This window comes from Cardiocondyla obscurior, linkage group LG06 (assembly GCF_019399895.1).
Source record: "Cardiocondyla obscurior isolate alpha-2009 linkage group LG06, Cobs3.1, whole genome shotgun sequence".
NCBI classification, from domain to species: Eukaryota; Metazoa; Arthropoda; class Insecta; order Hymenoptera; family Formicidae; genus Cardiocondyla; species Cardiocondyla obscurior.
This window is the reverse complement of record NC_091869.1, coordinates 4,353,576-4,371,284: the sequence shown is the minus strand read 5'-3', so window position 1 is coordinate 4,371,284 and position 17,709 is coordinate 4,353,576. Positions and strand designations below refer to the sequence as shown.

General features: G+C 38.2%; 2 protein-coding genes and 2 long non-coding RNA genes across 6 annotated transcripts; 2 read left to right on the top strand and 2 right to left on the bottom strand.

The window, feature by feature from the left end:
* Positions 1-6: 6 nt before the first annotated feature.
* On the bottom strand, positions 7-6,453 carry LOC139103576 (putative fatty acyl-CoA reductase CG5065). 2 transcript variants are annotated; one of them, XM_070658413.1, is made up of 9 exons: positions 6,321-6,453; positions 4,495-4,728; positions 2,276-2,439; positions 1,520-1,655; positions 1,234-1,433; positions 901-1,153; positions 638-828; positions 299-556; positions 7-235 (listed from the first exon to the last, which is right to left on the bottom strand). In XM_070658413.1, exons 2-9 carry the CDS (start codon positions 4,711-4,713, stop codon positions 97-99), a joined length of 1,560 nt encoding a protein of 519 aa, XP_070514514.1. In that variant the 5' UTR covers positions 4,714-4,728; positions 6,321-6,453; the 3' UTR covers positions 7-96. The 2 variants fall into 2 exon arrangements, with proteins under 2 accessions (XP_070514514.1, XP_070514512.1); XM_070658411.1 differs by having other exon boundaries at positions 4,495-4,731; positions 6,321-6,452.
* Positions 4,628-10,917, top strand: LOC139103594 (uncharacterized). Its single transcript, XR_011545915.1, has 3 exons — positions 4,628-4,719; positions 6,911-7,075; positions 10,804-10,917. It is a non-coding gene; the product is annotated as an uncharacterized lncRNA (long non-coding RNA).
* LOC139103580 (putative fatty acyl-CoA reductase CG5065) lies at positions 9,830-16,229 on the bottom strand. The gene is made up of 7 exons (XM_070658420.1): positions 16,036-16,229; positions 15,499-15,698; positions 12,624-12,863; positions 11,618-11,882; positions 11,139-11,441; positions 10,855-11,062; positions 9,830-10,640 (listed from the first exon to the last, which is right to left on the bottom strand). The coding sequence occupies exons 2-7, from the start codon at positions 15,685-15,687 to the stop codon at positions 10,340-10,342; spliced, it is 1,506 nt and encodes a 501-aa protein (XP_070514521.1). The 5' UTR covers positions 15,688-15,698; positions 16,036-16,229; the 3' UTR covers positions 9,830-10,339.
* Positions 11,767-17,526, top strand: LOC139103592 (uncharacterized). Of its 2 annotated transcripts, XR_011545913.1 has the most exons (4): positions 11,767-12,157; positions 12,539-13,656; positions 15,135-15,734; positions 16,222-17,526. It is a non-coding gene; the product is annotated as an uncharacterized lncRNA (long non-coding RNA). The 2 variants fall into 2 exon arrangements; XR_011545912.1 differs by having other exon boundaries at positions 12,539-15,734.
* Positions 17,527-17,709: the final 183 nt, after the last annotated feature.

The following is a 17,709-nucleotide window of genomic DNA, read 5'->3' as shown; positions in this document are numbered from 1 at the left end:
GTCCTTGAGATTAAAAAAAAATTGCACGATCGATAATTGGATCGAATTTGAAATAAGTTCCATATAACGATGAAAGATATTCCTAATTTGTATAAATTACGAACTATTCATTAATTTTGAAATATACGTCACGCCGGTTGTGAGCAATGTTCTAAAAGTTTCACTCCAGGACGCTAGCAAGTAGATTATGAGCAAGAAGAAGAGTATCTTCGTGATTACGTCCACCCAGTACATGCTATAACAAGAAAGAGCCATTTTTAGACCGATACATATAAGAATGCGTTATTTTTAAACTTACACTCGTAAATGTCGACGAGCAGCCGGCAGAGTATGCTCGGGCTCTTTCAGGACGTAAATCCTAGCTGCTCGAATACAATCTGAGAAGTATGCATCTATATCGAGATCATTGCCATGCACTTGATATTTTTCATATTCTACATTATTTACTCTTGCCCTCAGATCTTCCACATATGAGTTCTCGAAGTCCCACTGGTTATTGGCGTAATATTCAAAAACTTCAAATCCCTTATTTATACGACGTTGCACATGGCACATACTGCAAGATAAAAATAAAATTAATAAATGTAAGCACTTTGCACATATCGATTTATACATTTAAGGTTTCGCGACGACTTACATCGGTTTATAGCCCGCCAAGAAGAGGAGCGCATCGATAATATAGGCCGGAATCATGTGGAAGAGCAATATACAAATATTGTGCATGAGTCGCGACGACTTCAAGCTACCACCTGGATACCAGACGACTCCATTAAGAGGGATCTTTTCTGTTATTTTTCGGCCGCGTTCTATTATTTCTCGCCAGGTAACCTGCGAATAACGGCGGATCTCATATCGATACTGTTAAAAGATACGCACGCCAATATATTAATTTTTATCTACCTTAAACTCGTTACTACTTGTCATATTATAAACACGTTTGTCATAATCCTTGAAATAAATATAGTTCCACACGGCTAAGAGAAGACCATTAACGGCAATGTCGACGGGCAAATAATCAGCGTAACCATTTTCGTTACAATACATCGTCCTGATTACTCCCTTCCCGGCTCCGATCAGAAGTCCTGTTGGTCCGTTGATATTATCCGTCCATCCAGGTATTGGTTCTTTATAGATGGGAATAATTACGCTCGGCCTAACGGAATGCATTATATAATGAAAGTATTTAACATATTCTAACATTTCAGCATCTGCGAATGAGACGTTCTCCCGTACCTCATAATTAAACATGGGATATGTGGCATGGCTTCTTCGACGATGCTCTCCGATAAGGCTTTCGTGAAAGCGTACGTATTGGGCAGCTTACCCAAGATTTTATCCGTCATAGCTTCAACCACGTCATCGTCCATCCATTCAACGCACTTAATTACTTGATGAGGATCCGCGGGCGGGGGATACGTTCTCTCGCGCAAGATCTACGAGAATTAATAATTGTTCAGTTTATCTGGAAATACATAAATTTTTCTGGATATACAAATACATCCAGGAAATATATACTCACTTTTTCTTCGAGATGGCAGTAGGCCGTGCTTATATGAACAAACAGAATTAAGTGTTTCATTTCTTTGGCCAGCTCTATCATTTGCTTCGTGCCACGTGTATTTAGCAGCACCGCTCTCTTCAATAATTCGTCGAATCTGAAAGGTTGGTAATTAAGTGAAAAAAATTTAATTAATTATTAAGAATCGCATTTGTAGATTTATTGATGCGGGATAGCGAGATAACGCTATTTTTTAAATTTATGAATTGAGAACATAAAACATTCTTAAATATATTAAAATAGAGCTACAACTAGGTAATGAGATTCTTCGAAGTGTTTTTATAATTGTGCAACCACAAGATTTATAAATAGTTATGCAAGGTGAAAGAACAAAAAAAAAAGATTACGTATAGCTATTTCGAGAATAGATCTTGAATAACCGGCGGCTGTAAATTTTGTCGACGAGACGTCAACGAAATATGACTGAATGAGATGGCAGGTTGCCTGTAAAAATTTACCGGGCTCCTGCCGATCCTCTGTAGATCCTCTACCATTTCGTAATCCAAGTGAAATATGTCACTTAAATCATTACGAAATGACAGATTCTGTTCGATTTTCTCTGTCAAGTTACATCTGTTTGAATACGTATAAACTTTCAATGCAAATTAGTTCGCCGCGATGCTCGACAAGTTACAAGTAACATTGTTTGAATTTCAAAACAGTTCAGCGTCAGCTCAGGTGTAGCAAGTTTTCTTTTTTATAATTCATTAATTATACCTAACGGTAGCCGCTGCGTGGTACACGAGAGTAACGTTCTCGATAAGCATTTTTCTATCTTCCGGGGACAGCCCAAGTCCTGGAGCAGCCACATCACCGCTGATAGCTGTTACTGTTTTTTCCAGTTCCGGCAGGCCCCGCTGAGTCTTGACTTTCTCGAAGAGCTGCAATTTTAATTTCAAGTGAATCGTTCGTACGCGCCGGTCGTATGAGGGTCGCATAATCGTGCATTATACAAGAGCAAGGTGAGAGCGGGATAATTGCGGACTGGCGAAGAGATAAGAAAAAAAGTCTTCGAGGATGTGAGTATAATCATATTATATCATTATCACGCATCGTTCCTAGAATATGGTGGTTACGGATAAATTGTAATCAAATCGATCCTTGAATATTTTTTTCGCCGCTGGTAATTGAGATAATATGTTAGATTTTCCTTTGCATAACGATATAGAAACCACGTGCGATTTTTATGTGTGGCATATCAATTAGATCGTTATTGTGCGACATGTGGTTTTTAATGTCACATGATTTTTAATGCCACGTCGATTTTTTCACAGTATAATGGAATATATTATATAAGTCAATTATATAATATAAGAATATGAAGATAAAAAACGACATTATTTGGACGCTGCAGTTTCCTATTGTAAATTGAATACTTCCTTGAATGTAATTTTGTTTTTTTTATACTAATCAAAATACTCTGAGAAGTGTTTTAAAAGTGTTCTTGTATAAACAAGAGGAAGATTACAAGTGTAAAAAAATTTAAAAGTGAAGTTAATTACTTATTAGTTAAGCGCCAGAGTAAAGTATGAATTGTGAAACTTTAATCGATATAATTTTCAACAATTCTACTTTATTACTTTTATATATGCAAAGGATCAATTAGTCGGATAAACGGAATTATGTTAAGCAGTCTGTGCGTTGTGTGTATAACAGTTTTTATCATACTCATTTACAGGTTTTATGCATGCTAATGCATGATTGTCTGAAAAAACGCGTAGTTATATATATTAATAATTTATCTGATCGTAACAATACGTGTACGAAACGTCTCACAGTTTGCTACGCTTTTTCTTGATGATAAGCGAACCAGAAAGCAATTTTTCAATGAACACGTAATGAAATTCTCAAGTTTCACCCTGAAGCGGTATGTGAAAATTATTCCGTACTACCTTGGCATACGTTAATGATGTTTACCGAGATTTCATATCGCTGGGAATATGACAATGATAATGACAATCGCAAATGAATAGTGATTCCACAGATTTTCTGCACAATTGAAAGTTACAATGTCTCATTAATTTACCGCGGTAATTGTGTCATGCGACACCGTCGAGTGAGTTATTTAATAGCTCCAATAGATCGAGTTTTGAATGGAAAGACGACGCAAAGTGTTGCCGTGGGTCGGATCAAAATTTTAATATTTTTTTTTTTTTTTTTTTTTCAGACAAAGCCACGCAACGATTGTCTCGCCGATACAGTTGAAGGGAGCGAATAAAATCCGGCCGGGGCGCAACGCTTTTCGCCGTTTTTCCTAGTGAGAACAGGTACATGCGGGAAAGCCATATTCTAATGACGTCTAATTTGCAGGAATTTCATCGCACGAGCGCGTATAAGGCGGCGTGTTTACGGTATTGCGTTAAAATTCGAAAGACGTGACATAACGCGCGTCGCGCAATCCGCACTTTCACCGTGGCCGACGGGAGCCGATACCAATAATCGCCATCTCTTCCCTCGCTCGTATTTTTCAACGAGACGGAGGCCTTGACTTGGTTTCTTTCGTCATGCAAACGGCCCGGTTGCTGCGCTGCTGATGGTCCGGCCCGGTCCGGTTAGCTGCACTTTCACCGGCGAATTTTATTCCGCGAAATATCCAAAGCGCGCGCGAGAGGAAACGCCGTTTCACAGACCTCTCAGCTGCACCACGCGCGATCGTAAGGCAACAATGATGCAACCCGCGGCGCAATAGCAAAGTCATAGTCACGCACTTTCTCTTTTTGGCGCTCGGTCGCGCGGCCGAGGTACGGGACCAAGGTAAAATGTGAAAATTTTTCCGGGCTACGGGATGACGTAAAAGTACCCACGCACGGCCGTTAAACAATTAATTCACCGGCTAGAAGTTAATCGTACGTACGGCAGCGCGGTATTTTCCATTGCGTTCTTTTTAGAAAGCGTCGTGGCATCTTTTTGAAAGCGCGAGGGAGATACAAACTCACCGGGGAATTGAACAGGTCTTCCAGCCGATGCTTGGGATCCTTGCCCTTCTTCGTTCGGATGATTATGTAGATCTGTCCGACGTCAGGTATGCACCGCAGTATCTTCTCGATTAACACTTTTCCGAGGAATCCCGTGCCGCCTGTCACCAGAATTTTCTGCCCGGCGAAAGTCTCGGCCACTCTGTCCGGCGCTACGCCGTCCGTTTTGCTCGGCTCCATCGCGAGGTAAGGGTCCTTCTTTAAGACACAGAAAGCGTACCGCGAATAATCGTATCTGAAATTATTATCGTGGTGCCGCGCGCTTCAAAGTGCCCCGGGAATCCCCGGCGACGTGTTTGCCCGAAGAAAGATGATTATATTCAGTTTTATGCGGAACGGAAAGTGTTATCTGGGGCGTATTGCGCGATGCATAATTAGCACGTGCACGGTGCCTGTACCAGCGACAGACGCGCTCGTTTTGCTTTACGGGGTAATTAAGTATTGCGCGACCGTGCACAATCAAGTCGAAGGGAAGTATCGTAGTTATTGAAATTGGATCGCGTTATATAGTTTTGCAATTGTAACCTGGTGCCCGTGTCGCGTTGAATATTCACGTGAAAGAACAATGGAGTGATTGCCATGACAAAGTAGTAAAGACTAATCGAGGTTCCTTTCCGAACTGATATCTGAATGCGCTTTATTGTTCGCGAAACTTGGTATACAAAGAGATGAAACCGCGTCTGTCGATTAGCGTAATTTTGATTGTCACACTGAGAAACAAATTATGTTAAAATAAACCTTTCAACTAACCCAGATTTAGTTAATACAATAAAATGTTTAACAAACCAAAGTAAATTGTGGTCTGCATGGACAACAATTAATTCGGTTAAATAATAATTTTGTTGTATTAACTTATTCTGGGTTTAGTTGATAGGTTTAGTCTGTTTAACGAAATTTCTTTCTCAGCGTAGGTAAACCAGCGTGATAATCAAGTGGCTGATAAATCTCTGAAAATTGGTGGTACAAAAAGTATTTAGTATTAAATATATGCCACATGAAAAAGTATATCGTAGAAACAGTTTTTTTTTCTTTTTTTTTTTTTTTAAAGAAAAGTGTAGCATTTAAATTAATTTTATTTCTTTAATGAATTAAATAACTATTAATTAAAATATATAATATATTTTTGAAACGACGTTTTTATATTATCAGATTTTTATTTGAGGATCTGCGTAAGATGATTTTAAAGTAGAACTAGAAGAACAAAGAATCGACCTGCTTTGTTTTCTCGCTACGTATTATGAAAATAGTTGCGACTTTGATAGTTTGCGTTATGAATAATTTAAGCGCTATAAGCGACATGTACACGATACGTCATAACAACGCAAGCAGTTTCCACGTATAATCTTTTTTTTTTCTTTTTTTTTCTTTCTTTAATCCCGTGGACTTAGCGTTGAAACTTCTGGATTTCGATCGCATATCCGACTATAGAATACTAATTGTACAACAAACTAATGTACAACCACGCAATGGCGTAAATTTAATTATACGTTTATTCTCGCTCGCATTTTAATTAAACGTGAAAGCGATCTCGGGCTAACGAAAGCGTCTCTAGAAAGCATGAAAGGATTTTCCTGGATTTTTACCGAGCGGCTGAAAGGTTGTTATCGCTTCTGATTAATTACTATTAACAACGTGCAAAACCGTCCCCCGTTTGCATCCCCTCGTCGCTTTATAAAAATAAAAAAAAAAAAAAACCCCGTAGGGCACGTTTCCCAGCAGGACAAAAGTTATCAGCTCGATCTCTCAGCTTGTTCCTCGGCGAACTGCGTATGTTTGGCACTCCTTACCGTGAAAACGTTCTTCAATTGTGCGTGGTATGCACGTCGGCGACCGCACGCGCACTCACCCGCGGATCGAGGGATACTAGAGACTCAAAGCCGCGGCCGAGTGTGGCGAACACGATACGCGATCGGATCGAAGACCACGGGGGTTTATTAGCTTCGTTGCCGTGCACGCAGCACTCACCGCGAGAAGAAACGGTCGGCGAACGAATGCGACTTGGGCACGCGGCTGGAACTGTTCCAGGCCTCCGCGGCCTCGGATTCGGCGGCCATGCTCGGCCGGGTGGTGCGAACCGGTCGTCGTAGACTGGGAAAGTATCACGTTGATTCGACTTGATGCTTTCGCATTTATTTTCATAGCGAATCGCACACCATACGGCTTAGGTACACGCACGGCCTCGCGCGTGCACGCACACACTTGCACACCTCGCCCGCAGATCTATCTCTTCTTATGTAACGCACGTTTACATTCGCGAATATCGTTCGGCAGCCTTACAAACCGGATCCCTCGTTTATTTCCAAACGTGGCCTCTAAAGAGGAAAACGAAAGGAGCGTCTTGTCTCGCCTGATTATTTATTAATTTGTTTAATTTTAGGAACCTGCTGACGTTGAAATCACCGAATCCCGCTGCTCAGTCTAAGAGAAGACGGAGATGGACTTCGCGACGATAGATTTCGCGCCCGACGCCTTTCGATCTCCTCCAAGTTGCTGCGCGCAACATTCTTTCCCGTGGCACGGGATTACGAAATAGATTACCGAGGTATGTAAGTATGATACAACCGCTTTTTACGCGCGGGGAAAGAAGAAAACGATCGTTTGGACCAAAAACGGGTCAGTGGCGCACAATATCGCGGATTACGGTGGAGTGCTTTAGTAAAAAACACCCTTTGTGTCAAGGTAAAATCGTCATATGCACTTGAACCAATTTGCTTTTGCAATTTTACCCCGAGGCTCTTTGAAGAACTCGGCGAGCCGAATTCGCTATTAAATAACAATTAGCTGGATAAAGATCTAACGAGATTTTTTTTATAATTATTGCAAATATTAATGACGCTGTTCGTTATCAAATTTTTTTTGAATATAAAAACGAAATTAATAATTACGTAATTTTCTAGACGCTGATTACGATTAAATTACTTTATTTTATAATAAAAAAAATAAAATATATACATATATGACGTTGCAATAAAGATAATGTATTTTAATATACTTTAGAATATTACAATAGATAATTTGTTAGAAAAAGAAAATTTTTTGCGGACAAAATCAAACAGTCAGGCGAATCTTTCAGCCATTTGGTCTCTCGTTTAAACAGCGTAATTGCTCGTACCAATTTAGCAAAGGAGTTCGCAAATAAAATAAAAAAAATGGAAGAGGGTCCGCGAGAAACCGTGTGTTTGAATATCGTAATGACGAGCATGACAGATTAAATTTCGCGAAGAGGTGAGAAACGGTGCCGCGAGTTAAAGGCTTTCCTCAAGTTATGTCATCACCACACCGATATCTCTTTCCCTTTCTTTCGTCTCTTTTTTTTCTTTTTTTCTCTCTCTTTTTCTCCCTCTTTATCTTTTCCTCTTGCATTGTTTATACGTAGGTACTCGAACACACGGGAATCGTATTAAAGATATTTAAATATACGACAGAAACTCCTTTTCGCAACTACATCTCTCCATCCTTGCTTTCCCAATGCCGTTGAAAAAGTACACGCGAGTCGTGACGAAAGTTTCTTTACGAGCGGTCACGTCATTTGTAGTAAAGGCTATTTTATTTATGCCGCGACCTGTATATCATTTTCCACCACCATATTAATATGTGCGAAAAGTGAAAATCATACGCACGCAGTCGGATCGGAAACGAAAAACCGCAGAGTGATCGAACCGTGATTTATTTCACCGATTTGTTATAATTTTTTTTTTTTTCTATATTTTACTAAGAATTACTCTTTTTATATGAATAAGCATTGCGCGGCAAAATTTTCGTCATCGGATGATTGAAGTCGATTCTGTATGCTTTTTTTTTATTCAGGAAATGTTTACTTTATTTATAAATGATCACGTTTGAGATAATATTTATTATTATTTATAAAAAAACTTAAATAAAATGATTTATACATACGTTATAAAATTAATCGGCACATGACGTATGCTATGACATTGCATTCATTAGCTTAGAATTTCGATGAAATAAAATAAAAAGGAAAATTATATTAAAATTACTTAATTAGTTTAGGTGTAGCAAAGTTGGAAGATATTAATATTAGTATCGGCATATTAAGCAAAATAATAAGAAAATACAAAACGGTTTGAGAAAAATAATACAATTCTATCGCAAAATAATATTGTATGAAACATATATATTGTATAAAACATCCAGATTGAACTGAATCCGAATGACGAAGCGGGCGTACGTTCTCATATAAAGCACCTGTTTCTTTTTTTTTTTTTTTTAATGCTTGTTTCAACTTGGAGAAAGTATTTGATTGAGCCATAAGGCTCGTTAAATTTTTGTTACATTACTCTCAGTTATTACGTTGCATTGATCTTTTCGCAGTCTACTGTTTAGTCGTCGAGAGATTAAAAAAAAAAAGAAAGAAAAATGTTTAGATTACGTGTGCGCTGTTAGCATTTTCTAAGTGATACTTTGTACGTTTTTTAATTACTTTCCCGTGTTGTTTGATTTATAATTAATTCCATTGTTCTCTGAGAGAGATGTTTAACGATACGCATATAACGATACGCAGCACATAATTTAATTGACGAGACGTTGTCGAGTTCGCAGCGGATATAGTAGCGTATTGATAGCGTATTACGAAATTTGATTAGAAACTACTGGCAAATTGGCACTACTTGAGTATGCATTAAGCTCGTGTTTTATCGATGGTGCCCGCTAAACATAATCTGACAGCAAATTGACGGCGGAAACCGAGAACGCAGGTTTTGCTCCACTTCTGCGTGAAATTGTCGTCGAGTATATTAAAGACTTACATTTCTGTCAACGTTCTATAAACACATTCTACGTACGTACACACTGCGTGCTCGAGTTTGCGATTTCCTTGGTAAAATTTACGAGCAAACGTTTTACAATTAAAGAGAATTTGTTTTTCGCGGACCTTTGAGTCCAGCACGGATTTTAAACACACGACGATGTAGATATAACTTTTTTTTTTAATTTTTTAACCCTTTGCCGTTTGAAAAAATATCTTGTTTCATATTAATTATATGTATATTAACTACTTCAACAAGCCACATACTTGAACAACAGCTCAAGGCTGTGTCTTAACGTCATTCAACGTATTCGAGGTATTTCGTTAAATACTTATTAACAAGCTGTATAGATATATAATATGCAAACTTTATTAGCGATTGTAAAATTACATTACAAAAACAAAAAAAAAACAAAAAAAAAGAGAGAGAGAGAGAGAGTGAGTCTTTCGTTTTTCAGGTTTTCTTGTTGCGGTATTATGCGTATATAATTGCGAGTGTTTCGTTTTTTTATTATTATTATAGTTATCGTAGCGTGTAAGATATAATTTTCAAGTATTGGCACGTTCTTCATTGTTGGTGAATTACACATGAATATTTCATGCAACGTAATTATCACCGTAAGATAAAATCGATTAGACGTAGAAGTGCAAAAAAGAATGTTTATATTCTTTCGAATTTCACTCGAGGAATAATTTTTCAAACTTGATGTTTGCATTATGTTCTATTTATTTAAAAAAAAAGTTTAAATAAAAGTTTTCGTCATTAAACTAAAAATTCAAGGAAGCATTTTGTAATACAGACTGAGAATTATTTTTTTTTTTGCACAACTATGTTTAATTGCATATCAAATACAATTATTATTCTTAATCCTTTACGGTTCAAACTATTTCTCGCAAACGAGCTGGGATTTCAAAGATTTTGTTTCTAATTTCACTCGGAGTTCTTAAAAAAATCTAGTTTAATTGTAATATAGCGTGTGGATTTAAAAGCTTGGAGAATTGCGTCACCATAAAGGATTAAGCAAGTTTTGTACTATATGCTTAGTCAGTCGACGGGACTAGCATCGCTATAATGGGCTTAGCAGAGATTGTCCAGGTGTACATTATCCAGATGAAGAAAATCCCAAATATCAGTTTCAACATACAGTCCGCGAAGTATAGATACTTAAAAACCCGTCTCGCACGCGGTAGCGTCGAAAGGTCATCTTTTAGATAATATTTTCTTGTACCTAAAATATACGCTAACAAATATTCGTTCCAACGAATAAGCTTCGTGTCCATGTAAAATGTCTCTTTATCGGAAGGACACAGTTGATCTTGAAGATCACGCAGATTGTCATTGCTGCAATTAAATTTAAGAAAGGATAAATTATTAGTTAAATTGTAACAGAACGATTAAAACAGAAAAAGTACGTTCTGACGAGATAGATAGATTTTAATTTAATTTTCGAAAATTGTTAGCTCAATTTTGTGAAAATCTCACGTATTCTTTTTTTATTTTTCAGGTGCAATTGTTCCAGCGAGTCAGTGAATGTTTAAGGAATTCAGCTTCTTACCAAAAGATCCACTCTTTCATGGTGTAGTACTGGAGCAACTCCAATCCCGAGTTCACTCTGTTTTGTACTCGAACTAGAAAAGGCTTGTTTCCGGTGACGATTAATAGAACGTCCAACAAGTAAGCGGGTATAATTTGAAAGAATGTTACGGCGATCCAGTGCAAAACTTTGGAGGAAGTCAATCTTCCGCCCGGATACCAAAGTGGCTCTGAAAAAAAAGTTACATCGTTACGCGTTAGATGCACCTCACCTGCAGCTGTAAATTAATGGTAATGCTTCTTTACGCGAGAATGGATTCTCGAGTACGTGCTTCTTCCCGATTTTTAAAGCGTCGCCCCAGGAAATCGGATTCTCCGGATTCACCGTGGCGTTTAAGAATATCGGCTTCGTGGACTTTTTCGTTCCGACTAGCCAAGACAGAGCAATTGTCGCGTTTACGGCCATGTCGCAGGGTATTATGTCGCTCATGTAATTTTCGTTGCAAAGCATGGATCGTATCACCCCTTTACCCGCCCCGATCATTAAGCCGGTCGGCCCGTTCATATTGTCCACCCAGCCGGGTACTGGTTCCTTATAAGACGCAGTTACTGCAATTAAGACGTTAACATTTTATTATAAATACAATATAAAAAGTAAGTGTTTGGTAAGGAAAGAAAAATATTTTATCGTTTATCCGTGCAAGGTTCTCTTAAATATTGATGTAAAAATTGTTTTATGAAACATACTCAGTTTGTGAAAACGTTTTTAGAGGAAGAAGTCTTACCTATCGACGGACGCACAACTCCTACGGGTAGGCCACATCTCGACACGAAGTCCTCGCTGAGTGCTTTACTGTAGGCGTACGTGTTCGGTTGTTCGCCTAACAGTTTCAGTCTCATTGCCTCCAGGGTATCGTTCGTCATTGTATTAACCATGCAAATTACATTTTCCGGAGAAATACTGGTTCGGTAAGGTCGTTCCTCCAGCACAGACTCGCCGCATTGACAGAAAGACGTCGAGATATGAATAAACGACTCGAGTAGGGGCATCTGAAAGGAAATTGCGCTGTACTTTTTTACCGTGTCATCTTTATAGTCTCCTTCTTTTTAATATCAAGTTTTATTTGCAGCTGTAGATGTTGCATGATTTTTTTTTTCTTCTGCAATAAGCGATGGATTATTTTACCGCAACAAGATTGTGCCCTTTGACTGAGAGACTCAATTTTACTATCAGACTGACTGATGTTAATAAATTTAAATATATAGGACCAAAGATCTGACTAATTACTTTGTGGAAACATGTAGGACGCCCTAGAATTCATGTGGTATGTGGTGCAATTTCTTGTATTAAAAAAAAGTCACTTTTTTTTTTGTAAAACCGCGTTTGAGCAATCGCTAATGAATGCAATTAAGACCCAACGAATGTTATTTGTGCATTAGGTGCGGTGCATATTTGTAACGCGTTGTCTGGCTTTTATTTCGAAGGTCATCTCTTTTAACTTCAAATTACGCTTGTTAAACAATTAGCATTCATACGCAATTAATTTTATTTTCTTTTATTTTACTTTTTGAAAAAAATGACTTACTTAGAAATTTTGCTCAGGTTACAAATAACTTTAACTTTAATTACACGTAGAACTTCTTTTTTACGATAGACATTAATTTAAGCCTTTTTGCAATTAAAATTATATATTTTTTTGTTGCAGTGTCGTGTCTATGTGACTATGTGGCTATACAACTTCGCTTTGAGCACTGGATCGGTTTCTACTTTTAATTAACGGATAATCTTACCTGTTTCGCTAACGTGATGACGTTCACGGTGCTCACGGTGTTACTCTTGACGGCGTTTTTCAATGGTAGATCGAATCTGACGTTAGCGGCCATATGAAAGACGACGGAGACCGTGCTGATGAGTCGTTCTTTATCTGCGATATTCAAAGCGAGCCCTTCGTCGGTTATATCCCCGAAAACGACCACCAGCTTCTTCAGCCGTTCTGGATACCGTTCCTTGAGAATTCTGAACGGCTCTTGCTGCGAATGCAATTACGATTTAGTGAAAGAACTTTTTTCCACTAAACTATTCTCACTTGCGATAATTTATACGCAATGCGTAACCGATAATTAGCGCGATTGACTCGACAATTAACTCAAAACAGCCGGGCAAAATGAGCAGACGGCAAAGACCGATCGAGCGACGGCAATTTTGTGCAATCTATGTAAATCGCGTCTGCGCTTGTTGCAAGTATGTAAATATCCAAATAATATTAAAATGCTATTCGGAGTACGACTTAGTCGTGGAAGAATGTTTCCCGTCGACATTATCGAAAGTGAAATTAATCGGTGGAAAACACACGTGCGCGGTGGGGAGATCAGAATCCCGAACGCTGCCAAGTATCTTAATCAACGTCACTCGATCGGGGTTTCAGGGTCGCGAGCATCGTCGAATAACAACGTTTTTTACTGTTCCAGAACCGCTCTCCAGAGAAAGGAAAAATTGGAAAAAAAAATGAAAGAAAAGAAAAAAAAGGAGCTTTGACGCACCTCTTCTCCTTTTCCTTTCGAGAGACCGCTCGAAGGAAACGATTCAAACGTGACGTTGGAAACGTTCATCGATTTCGCACGTGATTCAAGGATACAAAGTTCTTACCAAACTTTTGTCTTCACACTTCGATGACGGGCGCTCGAAACGGCGATAGATGACGAAAGAATTTGGAAAATTCCTAACGAGAGGATCTATGTCAAGGGGATCCGCAAGGATGCACTTCGGTTCACCAAGGAACACGATGCGCTTATTACTTCTTGTCGGCGTTTCAAATTCGTCCAGGTAAATTGTAACATCCCTTACTAATGTCGCCTTTGCGAGAAATCGTCGCGTAAAAAGGAAGTGAAAGGCCTTCGGGGATCACAATGCATAGTTACAGCTTCACGCGAGATTAAAAAGTTGACGCGGACAGCCGCGCAGTGACATTCCTCGATTACCACACGTAAGTCAGTAAGGCGAATGCCTCTCTTTATTCCAATCGGCGGTTCATTAAAGTTTAGAAGAAGCGATTACTCTTAGCGTTTTTTTTGCGGCTCGCGCGCCACGCAATCGCTGGACCTTCGTCGTCCTTAAACGGCGAATTGTCGTAAAAAGCCGGGTGAGCAGTTTGTGAAAGCTCGAGCATGCGATGAGGGGCATTAGAATTATAATAAATCTCAGGTGGGAATAATCGTGCGATCGGGAGAAGTATGTTGCGCCGCGCATTGCTTCACCGATCGGTCGAAGCTATTTTAACGACGATGCACGCGCATCCGAAGAGAGATCAAGACGCGGAGCCCGTTCAATTATCCGATGTTAGACGCGTATATCTGCGGCCGGGATGTCTTCACTTGCGCCGGTAATTGTCCCTTTCTCTCCCCTCGCGACCCCGAGCGCCAGCCAGGTTGCATTTACATACTATGCACTTACACAAGATACACCGCAAATCGGCTATTTATTTCTTTTCTCGAAGTGCATGCGCATAATACTTGCTCGAAAGACCATCCTTTTCGAATTATCGGCCATTAAGTCCCGCGAGACGAAACGCCGAGGGGGAATTTCTGCGATCGCGGATGTTTATTCACTTTGGCGTGAGCTAACTTTTGTAACTGTAGAACACGCGGTTTTTTTTTATATATATTTTTTTAGGAGGTCTGCCATTGACCGGCAAACTCCATTAGCCGCGAATCGAAAAGTTTCAAGTCATTTCCTGCATGAAATCACTTAGTGCTTGCTAATTGAGAATTTCGAGGAACGTCCGAGTACATTTTTCAGAGACCGGAAAAGGTAATAATGAAGATGAAAGATCTTTGTTCGCGTCGCGATCAAATTTGGATTAGTTTGTAGACTTTGATGCAACGTTCGTTGAAGGCTTAATATACAAATAGATTTAAAATGTAGTAAAGAATAAAAAATAAATGTCGGGATTTCTTTACGACGGTTGAACTAGAGTTTAGCTTAATAATAAAGCTTGATAAAATTTTTCTTTAACCGTGCAAAGTAACACACGTGTGACGACGACAGATCTGAAGAATTTCTATAATTTTCACATTGGCATACCATCGGCGGTATTATGATATTAAAAAAAAAAAGAGTTGTACGATCCGTTCACACGTGCAGTATCGCTCGTCAGAGGTAAAAGATGAATAACAAAGGTGAATGGAACATCTTGAAGAAACCCCGGGATTTATAATAATCAATATTTAATTAAACTAAAAGTTTAGGAAAAAAAGAATTTTTTTTTTTAATTTTTGTAATAAAAATTTATTTTGAAATTTTAGCGGCGAGCCAAGAAGTAAAAATCAATTAGATAATATAGATTGACACCTTTGTTTAAAAAATTATCACAATGAAGTTATTTATACGCGATGATGTAGGCATATTTGTTCTATTAGCTGAAACGGCGATTACTACACCTTATGACAATATTTAATTTGTTACGATCTTACGTTTGCTATTTAATTGACCAATTTTAACCGATTATTTTCGTAAAAAATAAGTATTACATTCTTCTTTTGTAATAATAGAAAAAAAACTTCCACTAATAGTAAACTCGTTCAATCTTATGTCTAAATTATTTTAAATTAAACGCAATTTTTTTAAATTAATTTTTTTTTATTAAATGAATGAAATTGTACACGTTACCTGTAATATGAGTTGCAGTCTAGCTTGTGGATCGCAGCCCTTTTTCTTTCTAATTAGTAAATAGATATCGCCGATATCGGGACAGCTAAGTAGAAGTTTGGAGACTAAAACCTTCCCCATGAAGCCAGTGCTTCCAGTGATGAGAATGCTTTTGCTGGCAAACCATTCTGGAATTGATTTTGTGGTCATCTTCGAAAAACCTGGGAAAGTGAAAACGTGAAAAAGAAGGCACGAAGGTAACGTACTACTTCCTGTTTTATTTATAATAATTATTATATATAATTTTATTATAACAAAGACGTAGGGAAATATAATTTCTGAGGATACATAATTATATGTCGGAATATTTAAAAGAAAGAATTTTTTTTTTTTTTAATAAAAGTTGCGAGATTATTTTTTAGAAGATGCTACAGAATTTTTTTTTCGTTCTTCAGCTTGAAAGATGTGTAATACCGTATCATATTTGTATAATATGACTATGTTTCATATATATCTGTCACATCACACAAATTCATCAAATACATGTCGAATAAATACCTTAATAAAGCACCTAAGGCCTCGACAAACTTTTTGGTCAGGTTGTACAGAAAATGCAGCTGTGTACGATCGTTTCGGATATCGCACTTCGTCCGCGAAATAGACCGTGCACACTAAACTAGCAATCAAAACTTGAAAGTCACTTTAAAAAATCCCCGCGTTCTTATCGTTCGTTCTATGTCGTAGGGACTGTTCGCGCGGACTGATGCAGATAGACCATCGACGACGGCTTTATCCCTGCATGGCTGGCCGCTCCGTCATACCCGAGCCTTTCTTGATCTCGCCTTCGTCCAGTGCTAGTGTCCGGTCGACGGAAGGCTTGAGGGCGGCAGCGAGTTTTTCCAAGGTCTCGCGTTCTCTCTTTTACTTCCCCGCCAGATGTTCCAGCGATGGGACCAAACGAATCTTCTGATTTGCTTTTCGTTCACGTACTTAAAAAATTTGCATAACGTGCGTGCAATAGTTCCCACGATCGGCAGGCTGGTCCCATCCTCCCTGGTTCACCCTGGCTGGAGAACGCGGTGGTGCTGCTATGTCGCGCATTCAAGTCCGGCGGGGAGTGATTTGAATTCTACAGGTGATCCGCGATATCGCTAGATCACATAAAAGACGCACAAAGTACTTTGGGACTTCCCCACCTTGAGACTGCGACCTTGCGGCTGTGTACGGGATAACACATAGCGATTAACGTTTATGCCATTTTTGCGGTCTTGCGGATAAAAAAAGGTGCTTGTCTTCTTGATTTCGACAGGTACCATTTGAGATTTGTCTCGTTGCGTTGCGAGATGTTCTTTTTTTTATTGGGAACATTTTATTTAAATTCTCTTACAGATGTTAAACGTCGAAAAGAATAATTACGCTTATGTGAAAAAAAATATATCTGTATTTTTGTACCGACCATACGGACGGTGATTGATGAAGTAAAGTTTTAGTTGGACCGTCATTGCGGCAGGAATAACGAATCGTCATATAGTAATGTTACTCTTGTAGCGCGCAAAATTGCGGTTAAATTTACGTAGTGTTAATTTTTTTTTGTATCGATTCATTAAAATTCAAGATAAATCAGTAAGGTAATTAGCAAAAATTGTTAAAAGTGAGATTGAAGCATGGAAAAGTATTGTCATGAGGAGCGTATCTTTTGGAAGATGTACAAGTGAGGAAAAAAAAAATTTCAATTCAAGAATCTAATTCTGTATTAAATCAATCGAAAACTTTACAGGAGATCAAAGTTCACACACACATCGTTGCGAACTGGTCCCAACCGTATAATTATGCTGCTTATAATCTTTTCCACGCTTCTGTTACTCTATTTCAACTGGTGTCTATTAGTCGACCAGTTTTTTTCAGGTCATTACGCATTATTACGTGCCATTACATGGATTTTAAATCATGATGAAATTGAAAAGAGTGATATTAAATTTTACTTGCACTTTCATATCGCGAGCTTTATTTATAAAGAGATTAAAAGAATTAAAAAAAAAAAAGAAAAAAGTCTCAGCTGATTGTGCATACTTTTCGAAGTAGATATAGCACGTAATAGTAATAATATTAAATAATAAACAATAAAATTGAGCAATAATCCAAATAAAATTAAAAAAAAATTAATTACAAATTTTAATTGTTTTTAATTCTTTTTTAATTTTTTTTAAATAATAGAGGTCGACAAAATGCGTA

Excerpts from the sequence above, each read along its gene's own strand:
- LOC139103576 (XM_070658413.1), bottom strand. The coding sequence starts at position 4,713 with ATGGAGCCGAGCAAAACGGACGGCGTAGCGCCGGACAGAGTGGCCGAG. Across the intron at positions 1,154-1,233 it reads ATCCCATGTTTAATTATGAG|GCCGAGCGTAATTATTCCCA; the intron begins GTACGGGAGAAC and ends GCATTCCGTTAG. Across the intron at positions 829-900 it reads CAAGTAGTAACGAGTTTAAG|GTTACCTGGCGAGAAATAAT; the intron begins GTAGATAAAAAT and ends CGTTATTCGCAG.
- LOC139103580 (XM_070658420.1), bottom strand. The coding sequence starts at position 15,687 with ATGACCACAAAATCAATTCCAGAATGGTTTGCCAGCAAAAGCATTCTC. Across the intron at positions 11,063-11,138 it reads ACTCGAGAATCCATTCTCGC|AGCCACTTTGGTATCCGGGC; the intron begins GTAAAGAAGCAT and ends CTTTTTTTTCAG. Across the intron at positions 10,641-10,854 it reads ATGAAAGAGTGGATCTTTTG|CAATGACAATCTGCGTGATC; the intron begins GTAAGAAGCTGA and ends ATTTAATTGCAG.